Source organism: Anomaloglossus baeobatrachus, chromosome 3 (genome assembly GCF_048569485.1).
Source record: "Anomaloglossus baeobatrachus isolate aAnoBae1 chromosome 3, aAnoBae1.hap1, whole genome shotgun sequence".
Classification (NCBI taxonomy): domain Eukaryota; kingdom Metazoa; phylum Chordata; class Amphibia; order Anura; family Aromobatidae; genus Anomaloglossus; species Anomaloglossus baeobatrachus.
The window spans coordinates 43,803,720-43,815,099 of record NC_134355.1 but is presented as its reverse complement, the minus strand read 5'-3'; the positions used below and the strand labels follow the sequence as shown (position 1 = coordinate 43,815,099).

The 11,380-nt window shown below is 45.8% G+C and overlaps 1 protein-coding gene across 1 annotated transcript in view; it reads right to left on the bottom strand.

The window, feature by feature from the left end:
- Nucleotides 1-11,380, bottom strand: part of LPGAT1 (lysophosphatidylglycerol acyltransferase 1) — a 104,728-nt gene that overhangs the window by 7,106 nt on the left and 86,242 nt on the right. Inside the window, exon 6 of the mRNA XM_075337993.1 lies at nucleotides 1,449-1,575. Within this exon, the coding sequence (XP_075194108.1) occupies nucleotides 1,449-1,575 (127 nt within the window). The remainder of the gene's footprint in view (nucleotides 1-1,448; nucleotides 1,576-11,380) is intronic.

The window sequence follows — 11,380 nt, the reverse complement described above, 5'->3', positions numbered from 1 at the left end:
CATTTCTCCTTCCCACCACCAGCGTTCCCCTGCCAGACTCCATTTCTCCTTCCCACCACCAGCGTTCCCCTGCCAGACTCCATTTCTCCTTCCCACCACCAGCGTTCCCCTGCCAGACTCCATTTCTCCTTCCCACCACCAGCGTTCCCCTGCCAGACTCCATTTCTCCTTCCCACCACCAGCCTCCCCCTGCCAGACTCCATTTCTCCTTCCCACCACCAGCGTTCCCCTGCCAGACTCCATTTCTCCTTCCCACCACCAGCGTTCCCCTGCCAGACTCCATTTCTCCTTCCCACCACCAGCGTTCCCCTGCCAGACTCCATTTCTCCTTCCCACCACCAGCGTTCCCCTGCCAGACTCCATTTCTCCTTCCCACCACCAGCGTTCCCCTGCCAGACTCCATTTCTCCTTCCCACCACCAGCGTTCCCCTGCCAGACTCCATTTCTCCTTCCCGCTGGCAGCCTCCCCCTGCCAGACTCCATTTCTCCTTCCCACCACCAGCGTTCCCCTGCCAGACTCCATTTCTCCTTCCCGCTGGCAGCCTCCCCCTGCCAGACTCCATTTCTCCTTCCCGCTACCAGCGTTCCCCTGCCAGACTCCATTTCTCCTTCCCACCACCAGCCTCCCCCTGCCAGACTCCATTTCTCCTTCCCGCTGCCAGCCTCCCCCTGCCAGACTCCATTTCTCCTTCCCGCTGCCAGCGTTCCCCTGCCAGACTCCATTTCTCCTTCCCGCTGGCAGCCTCCCCCTGCCAGACTCCATTTCTCCTTCCCGCTGGCAGCCTCCTCTTTACTTGTGGTGTGTACTTGACAGCCCCTGCTCACCATGTGGGGGTGAAGGTCAGCGGGAAGGAGAAGTGGCAGCAAAGATTTAACATTTCTTATTATTTTACCATGTAAAAACTTAAAGAAGGGTCTGGGAAGCCCCTTTAACGTTCACATGGAGTTAGTAAATGTCCAGTAAGGGAAGAGGGGGCATTTTAAAGACTTATGGGGTCTGTACTTTCCTAGGTATGACCCTGCTCATGAAAACTGTATGGCAGATATAAAATACACCCTCAAAATGGTAAATGTTTGGTTACACACTTAAAAAGGGGTTGCAGGGGAAAAGTTAATAAATCGGTGGGATCTGACGGCTGGGACACGCACGAATCGGCAGAGCAGCAGGTCACACGCCTGAACGTTACGCCATTCATTTCCTATGGGATTACTGGGAAAGGCCGAGTGCAGCACTCCGCAGCCCCGGAGGGAATGAATGGAGCGGTGGTCCGGCATGTGCACAGCTGTACCGTTCTAATGGAGATATAAGTTCCCCGTCCTGCTGATCGGTGCGGATCCCAGCGGTCGGACCTCTGCCGATCAATAAGATATCACCTATCCTATGGAGAGTATAAACCCCCCCCAATCCAGGACACTACCATTAATCCTGTAACAAATACCTTCCCTACCTGTAGTACACGTGTGTGATCGTAGGTGGCCGGTAGCCCAGAATCCAGGTTTGAATGTCCATAGGGTTTGCATCGGGGTATCCAATCGTGGTATCTATCACCCACTGTAGGCCTTTAGGTTTCCGATCTAAGAAGAGTGAAACATAACTTAAGTAAATATATTAAGAAAATGAACAAATTGGAGCAACTAGAGCAAAATATTAGTTACAAGGAGATCAGAAAACACAGGTTGTGTATGGACCAACCTCAGCGCCAGGAATGGGCTCACTAACCAGGACCGGTCCAACAGCGGAGGGGTTAGCGAGCTCAATGCTAGTGCTGAGGTTGGTCCATAAATGTCCATCGGACCACACGACACAGTACCACGGCGAGGCTGGATCCGGGACTTCATACTGAGGATGGATGGACGGTGCACCATGGATGGACGGTGCGCCATGGATGGACTGTGCGCCATGGATGGACTGTGCGCCATGGATGGACTGTGCGCCATGGATGGACTGTGCGCCATGGATGGACTGTGCGCCATGGATGGACTGTGCGCCATGGATGGACTGTGCGCCATGGATGGACGGTGCGCCATGGATGGACGGTGCGCCATGGATGGACTGTGCGCCATGGATGGACTGTGCGCCATGGATGGACTGTGCGCCATGGATGGACTGTGCGCCATGGATGGACTGTGCGCCATGGATGGACTGTGCGCCATGGATGGACTGTGCGCCATGGATGGACTGTGCGCCATGGATGGACTGTGCGCCATGGATGGACTGTGCGCCATGGATGGACTGTGCGCCATGGATGGACTGTGCGCCATGGATGGACTGTGCGCCATGGATGGACTGTGCGCCATGGATGGACTGTGCGCCATGGATGGACTGTGCGCCATGGATGGACTGTGCGCCATGGATGGACTGTGCGCCATGGATGGACTGTGCGCCATGGATGGACTGTGCGCCATGGATGGACTGTGCGCCATGGATGGACTGTGCGCCATGGATGGACTGTGCGCCATGGATGGACTGTGCGCCATGGATGGACTGTGCGCCATGGATGGACTGTGCGCCATGGATGGACTGTGCGCCATGGATGGACTGTGCGCCATGGATGGACTGTGCGCCATGGATGGACTGTGCGCCATGGATGGACTGTGCGCCATGGATGGACTGTGCGCCATGGATGGACTGTGCGCCATGGATGGACTGTGCGCCATGGATGGACTGTGCGCCATGGATGGACTGTGCGCCATGGATGGACTGTGCGCCATGGATGGACGGTGCGCCATGGATGGACGGTGCGCCATGGATGGACGGTGCGCCATGGATGGACGGTGCGCCATGGATGGACGGTGCGCCATGGATGGACGGTGCGCCATGGATGGACGGGAGCCATGGATGGACGGTGCGCCATGGATGGACGGGAGCCATGGATGGACGGTGCACCATGCCGGAGAGCAGTGTGTAAAGATCATTATTAGAGGTGTGGCGGGGAGCACAGAATAGATCGATAAGATCCTAATTAGAAAGGATAAAATGTGTCGCCATCAATTTAATAAAAGCCTGAATGAAGGTTTCCTGTAAAGGCTGTGTGCACACGGTGCATTGCTGATGCGTTTTTTGGTGCAGTTTGTTCATGCCAGCAAAGTCTATGAGAAATCAGAAGTTCTGTGCACACGTTGCTTATTTTTTTCCTTGCAGATTTGGTGCAGAAAATACTCTGCAGTATCAATTGTTAGTGCGTTTTTCGCCCTTCCAGCCATTGACTTCATTAAAAAAAACCACGCATGTGTTGTTTGGTGCGTTTTTCTGCCAGAAGGTGCAAATATCATACAGAAAATTTCTGCACCAAATCTGCAGCGTGTGCACAAGCCCAACACATCCTCACCAGGACCCTCAAGACTTTTTGGCATTCCTTGGAATAAATAAGTCCTTACTGCCCTAATGATACATTCACATCAAGTTGGGGGGGTTAGTTTTGAGGTGGAGAAAACAGCAAATTTTCTAGTGGAAACTGCTTTAGGAAATGCTGCTCCTTGGAAGAGTTTTTGGAGGAGTTTTTTGTTTTGCGGTTTTGAAAAAATTAAAGTTTTTTCCTTCCTTTTTATATTGCAGCCTTCTGATTGGACGGTGCCTAGTTTGCAGCTTTTTCCATCAGGAGACTCTTTATATCAGTGACATATACCTTATTTCTCACCAGAACCTGAACCAGAAGAGATTGCATTTATATGTTCGGGGGTGTGTAAGCAAAGTGGTTTTATAATACAAATGCAATAAAGCAATTTTAGATTTTTTTTTTTTTAGATAACCCCAAGAGTCCTACAGATGGTCACCCGGTCGTAGAATATTCAACTTTATTGTGATGCTTAGCTGCAAAGCAAAAGTAGCCAAACTGCTGGAAGGTCCTGGGGTCCCTAGAGAAGGAGCCGGATTAATATAGGAATGATGGCAGCGGTGCCGAGCCTTACATTACAACTGACATAATCATGAAAAGATAAAATAAGCATCTACAACATGATGGGTGGGTGAAATTCACCACGTTTCTAGGGGTCAGATATATGAGTATGTAGAACATGTTTCGAGGGGCTCCACAGACCTGGTCTGACTCCTCGCACATCGGTGGCCATTGTCTACTAGAATATTGTTTCGAGGGGCTCCACAGCAATGGTTCGGCTTCTGGCATATCGGTGGCCATCATCTACTAGAATATGTTTCGAGGGGCTCCACAGCCCTGGTCCGACTCCTTGCACATCGGTGGCCATCTTCTACTAGAATATGTTTCGAGGGGCTCCACAGACCTGGTCCGGCTCCTCGCACATCGGTGGCCATTGTCTACTAGAATATTGTTTCGAGGGGCTCCACAGCAATGGTTCGGCTTCTGGCTTATCGGTGGCCATCATCTACTAAAATATGTTTCGAGGGGCTCCACAGCCCTGGTCTGACTCCTTGCACATCGGTGGCCATCTTCTACTAGATCATGTTTCGAGGGGCTCCACAGACCTGGTCCAGCTCCTCGCACATCGGTGGCTATTGTCTACTAGAACATGTTTCGAGGGGCTCCACAGCCCTGCTCTGGCTCCTAGCACATCGGTGGCCATCGTCTACTAGAATATGTTTCGAGGGGCTCCACAGCACTGGTCCGGTTCCTCGCACATCGGTGGCCATTATTGACTAGATTCTATGCCATGAATTATTCACCATGCACAGGGTAAAGCTGGCGAGCCGGCCAGAAGTCTGCGCAGGAAGTCTCTCCCCGGCCGCGCTGTTTGCTGTCACTTCCAAACAATATTTTTTTTTTCCTTCAGCTCCTTCAATATTGAATAAGAAACCTAGAAATCTAAGAGATTCCTCCCGGATCATTAATATTTCACTGCGGAGGAACAGCTGGATGAGGGGGGTTGTAGTTCCCCCAATTCTTTAGTAAATTAACATTGAAACCCAAATATTTACAGAATCCAATCTCCTTCGGATCTTCCCACGGGTCAGATACATCTTATTTTTATCGCTCCACTTTCTGGCGTTCTCTGTTCTTCCTCCAAAAACCTTATTGACAACTGGGTGTTACCAGTTGGGGGGGGGGTGTCCCTGCACAGTATAACATTACCCAATCAGTGCTATCAGATTGTAGTGACACGCCCCTTTGATAAGTGGAGTGGTAACACCCAGTTGTCTTTTTTTTTTATAATTTCCAGGAAATGGCAGAACGAAAAGATTCCACAGAAATGTTATATGATGTAGAATGCGAGTATTTACTAAGACAGACACGTTGGGCTCCATCAAGCATGATGGATGTAAGGGAGAAAAAAAAAAATATAATACCTAAAAATAATATTTTAAATAAAAATACGAAAAAAAAAAACATGAAATATGATAAAATCACTGTTTAATCATCAGGATATTATCATTACAGGACTACTTGGCGTGCTGTAGGTAGTCCAGCATATTCATGATCCCTGTAATAACTGCTAGATCTGCAGCAGAGAAAAGATTGATTTTAGCAAAATGACAGCAAACAGCTCAGTAAGTGACACATCACTGGAATCAGGGTCTCGGTCTCTACATTATACTGCAAAAACCTCGTGACAGATTCCCTTTAGGCATGTAAAAGCAGAAATATGAGGCTGTAGATGCTGCCTGGCATCGCTACGCTGAAATCCAACCCGACCGATCCTGGTTTTCACTATGGCCTACACCCCTAGACCGTTGGTGGGCGGCAGCAGTATGGGTGAGGCCTGTGATGGTCCGAGTATCCCAATGATCTGCGAGTGTTGGCAGTGGGTGGAATAAGACCAACATTAGGGTATTGTAGGGTTTGTCCTAGTGCACGGCGCCCTTCTAAAGGCTGCGGTTGGGTTTATTGAGTTTTCCATGCTGTGCCGCACACCGCGGAGTTCAGCAGTTATTACACCGCCCTATGGTGCTCCGCACGGATCACCTCGGCTACAGGTTTTAGAAACTGGGTCAAGTCGCTTTGTTCTGGTGTAAACAGTCTGTAATCCGGGGAATTCTCCGCTCGGTCGCAGCATTCCGCAGCGTCAATCGTCTGTTTAATTTTGAATTTTCCCTCATAAATTTGTAATGCGCTCGGATTTATTTAAATATGTCAGAGGCAGGAATTCCCGGGAGTCGGGCGATTCCCAGCATCCTGAATATTTCATGTTGGATCCGAATTTGTGCGGCTTCCAGGAGAGGGGCGAGGGCTGCGAGGACCCTCTGACTGCAGAATCTGCAGCGGTGACTACCTCGCTTCTATATTATTAAGAGCGCCATGTTGTGCCACACCGCTATGCTACGTCATCACCAAGTACGACCTCTGGGACCCCCCACTGCAGAAGGAGATCAGTCGGGGTCCCAGTTTTCTCTTATGCTTATAGAAGGCTGTGCAACCAGCCCATTATATTAAAAGGAACGGTCTACTACTAAAATCCCTTATTAATAGGAATCTGTCAGTAGGTTATTTAATTTGAGAACAGCATAATTTAGAGGCAGAGACCCTGATTCCAGCTGCGTGTCAGTTATTATGCTGTGTGCTGTCCTTTCAATAGAATCAGTTTTGATCAGCAGGAGATTAGCACTGCAGGACTAAGTGTCACGTGCCAAGCAGTCCAGCTAATTTGTGTAACCCCACCCCTACCACTGATTGGCAGCTTGCAGACAATGTATACAGGAAGCTTCCAATCAATGATGTGGGTGGGGTTATACACAACTCAGCATTCTGAGCTCGACTACATCTACAGCAGAGAAAACAGGGATTCTATCAAAACTGCACCAAGTAAGTGAATCACCGCTGGAATCAGGGTCTCTGACCCTATATTATTCTGCTCTCAGATTCCATAGCAAAAACCTGCTGACAGACTGACTCAGAGGAGGTAAAAATTGAATACTCACCCACGGCACTGCTCTTAACACAGTCAATCCTTCATCAAACACCAGTTTGCAGTGATCAACTATTAGCGGCTGTGTAACACACACTGTTCAGACACAGCACAGGAAAAATCACCGCTGCAGCCGATCAGTGGCCACTGATTGGATGCAACGCTCACATATGACTCTGCTGGATTTTGATGCTAGCAGACTGGCGGGGAATTCAGTACTAATTATGGAGAAGCAAAGCCAGCCTAGAAGAATATCGGGAGGGGCGGGGAGGGTGGGGTGGGGGGGGGGGGTTTCACCTCTCAGGGTCCACTAATGAAAGGTTGTTTAGTAGTGGACAACCCCTTTAAATGAAGCTTTGCTGCACAGGGCGTGAGCAGGGCAGACTATCACTGTGCGGGGAACAATTGTCAATAAGCCCCAGGACGGATTAATTCTCAGAACTGATGGGGTTCCAGAAGTCAAATCCCTATAGATAACTATGGCGTCCTCTAGTGACCGAGCCCCTCCATCCCAGATAAGCCCCTTTACAAGCAAACGTGGCACACAAGATCTGAGTGAGCGCTGCAAGATACTACTGCTGCAATCCTCAGTGATTAGCGGCAATGACTGGAAACCTTGCATCAAGGGTTAAATTCCCAAACTATGACAACGCAGGCAATACAAGAGTTACATAGGGGCAGTATTATAGTAGTTATATTCTTGTACATAGGGGCAGTATTATAGTAGTTATATTCTTGTACATAGGAGCAGTATTATAGTAGTTATATTCTTGTACATAGGGGCAGTATTATAGTAGTTATATTCTTGTACAAATGGGTCAGTATTATAGTAGTTATATTCTTGTACATAGGGGCAGTATTATAGTAGTTATATTCTTGTACATACGGGGCAGTATTATAGTAGTTATATTCTTGTACATACGGGGCAGTATTATAGTAGTTATATTCTTGTATATAGGGGCAGTATTATAGTAGTTATATTCTTGTATATAGGAGGCAGTATTATAGTAGTTATATTCCTGTACATACGGGCAGTATTATAGTAGTTATATTCTTGTACATAGGGAGCAGTATTATAGTAGTTATATTCCTGTACATAGGGGCAGTATTATAGTAGTTATAGTCTTGTACATACGGGGCAGTATTATAGTAGTTATAGTCTTGTATATAGGGGCAGTATTATAGTAGTTATATTCTTGTATATAGAGGCAGTATTCTAGTAGTTATATTCTTGTACATAGGAGGCAGTATTATAGTAGTTATATTCTTGTACATAGGAGGCAGTATTATAGTAGTTATATTCTTGTATATAGAGGCAGTATTATAGTAGTTATATTCTTGTACATAGGAGGCAGTATTATAGTAGTTATATTCTTGTACATAGGAGGCAGTATTATAGTAGTTATATTCTTGTATATAGAGGCAGTATTCTAGTAGTTATATTCTTGTACATAGGAGGCAGTATTATAGTAGTTATATTCTTGTACATAGGAGGCAGTATTATAGTAGTTATATTCTTGTACATAGGAGGCAGTATTATAGTAGTTATATTCTTGTACATACGGGCAGTATTATAGTAGTTATATTCCTGTACATACGGGCAGTATTATAGTAGTTATATTCCTGTACATAGGGGCAGTATTATAGTAGCTATATTCTTGTACATACGGGGCAGTATTATAGTAGTTATATTCCTGTACATACGGGCAGTATTATAGTAGTTATATTCCTGTACATAGGGGCAGTATTATAGTAGCTATATTCTTGTACATACGGGGCAGTATTATAGTAGTTATATTCTTGTACATACGGGGCAGTATTATAGTAGTTATATTCTTGTACATACGGGGCAGTATTATAGTAGTTATATTCTTGTACATACGGGGCAGTATTATAGTAGTTATATTCTTGTACATACGGGGCAGTATTATAGTAGTTATATTCTTGTACATAGGGGCAGTATTATAGTAGTTATATTCTTGTATATAGGGGCAATATTATAGTAGTTCTATTCTTGTATATAGGGGCAGTATTATAGTAGTTATATTCTTGTATATAGGGGCAGTATTATAGTAGTTATATTCTTGTATATAGGGGCAGTATTATAGTAGTTATATTCTTGTATATAGGGGCAATATTATAGTAGTTATATTCTTGTACATAGGGGCAGTATTATAGTAGTTATATTCTTGTACATAGGGGCAATATTATAGTAGTTCTATTCTTGTATATAGGGGCAGTATTATAGTAGTTATATTCTTGTATATAGGGGCAATATTATAGTAGTTATATTCTTGTACATACGGGGCAGTATTATAGTAGTTATATTCTTGTACATACGGGGCAGTATTATAGTAGTTATATTCTTGTACATACGGGGCAGTATTATAGTAGTTATATTCTTGTACATAGGGGCAGTATTATAGTAGTTATATTCTTGTATATAGGGGCAATATTATAGTAGTTCTATTCTTGTATATAGGGGCAGTATTATAGTAGTTATATTCTTGTATATAGGGGCAGTATTATAGTAGTTATATTCTTGTATATAGGGGCAGTATTATAGTAGTTATATTCTTGTATATAGGGGCAGTATTATAGTAGTTATATTCTTGTATATAGGGGCAATATTATAGTAGTTATATTCTTGTACATAGGGGCAGTATTATAGTAGTTATATTCTTGTACATAGGGGCAATATTATAGTAGTTCTATTCTTGTATATAGGGGCAGTATTATAGTAGTTATATTCTTGTATATAGGGGCAATATTATAGTAGTTATATTCTTGTATATAGGGGCAGTATTATAGTAGTTCTATTCTTGTATATAGGGGCAGTATTATAGTAGTTATATTCTTGTACATAGGGGCAGTATTATAGTAGTTATATTCTTGTACATAGGGGCAATATTATAGTAGATATATTCTTGAATATAGGCGGCCATATTAGTTACTACAAAGTTTCTTATTAGCCAATATTTTCTAGCTGACAGCCAAATCCCCTAAAACATTACATTTTTTGATTCAAATAAAGCCCGGAAACACGACATGGATAAGAAAATGGCTAGTTACAAAAAAAAAAAAAAAAAAAAGCAACAATATGATATGAATATATATCATCTAGTAACAAACTGACACCTCAGGTAGACACCGTTGCATTGGATGAGTGCCGCTAGTCCCTACAGATAACACTACCTGACGGCGGGGGTTGGCAGCCTGAAAGTGAGTACAAAGGCCCCCTGCTCCGCTCCGTCTGCCCCCATTAGGCCCTGAAGAATCCTATCAGCCAATATTTCCTGTAATAACGCTGCAATGCCCTGTTTTCTTGCGCACTTCTATAAAGGGGTTCACCAGCCGCGCGCCAACATCTGCTGGATAAAGAGGAGCCGTGTACGGATTATATTACCAGAATTACAGGACACCAGGGGCGCTCACAAATATATGTAAATACGGGGGAGAGGCGCCACTATATTGAGGCCTAACCTTTATATTACCATTAATGTGCCATCAGCCCCTCACCCCCATATATTCATAGCGACAGTGAGCAGAGCGAGGGCTATAAATCTGGGCGATACGCGGGATACAGGTCACTAACTTTAAGCTTTCATTAATGCAATTTATTGATTTGTTAATTGTTTACAATCAGGAGGAGATCAATTTCCCCGAGTCTTGTAGCTCATCAATAGTCACATGGAATCAGCACTAAGAGACGCAGCAAGCGCAGCATACCGAGCACAGGGGATAGCGGCACACAACAAAGGCCACGCAAACCTCACATCTATAACTCTACAGGGGCAGTATTATAGTAGTTACCGTATTTTTCGGACCATAAGACGCACCCTGGTTTTAGAGGAGGAAAATAGGAAAATAAAATTTTAACCAAAAAATGTGGTCATGACACGCTGTTATGGGGCGACGATCTGCTGCTGACACTGTTATGGGGTAATGTCCTGCTCATATACTCCCCAGCCTGCTTATATACTCCCCAGCCTGCTATATACCCTCATCCTGCTCATATACTCCCCAGCCTGCTCATATACTCCCCAGCCTGCTCATATACTCCCCAGCCTGCTCATATACTCCCCCGCCTGCTCATATACTCCCCCAGCCTGCTATATACCCCCAGCCTGCTCATATACTCCCCCAGCCTGCTCATATACTCCCCAGCCTGCTCATATACTCCCCCAGCCTGCTCATATACTCCCCCAGCCTGCTCATATACTCCCCCAGCCTGCTCATATACTCCCCAGCCTGCTCATATACTCCCCAGCCTGCTCATATACTCCCCAGCCTGCTCATATACTCCCCAGCCTGCTCATATACTCCCCCAGCCTGCTCATATACTCCCCCAGCCTGCTCATATACTCCCCCAGCCTGCTCATATACTCCCCAGCCTGCTCATATACTCCCCCAGCCTGCTCATATACTCCCCCAGCCTGCTCATATACTCCCCCAGCCTGCTCATATACTCCCACAGCCTGCTCATATACTCCCACAGCCTGCTCATATACTCCCCCAGCCTGCTCATATACTCCCCCAGCCTGCTCATATACTCCCCAGCCTG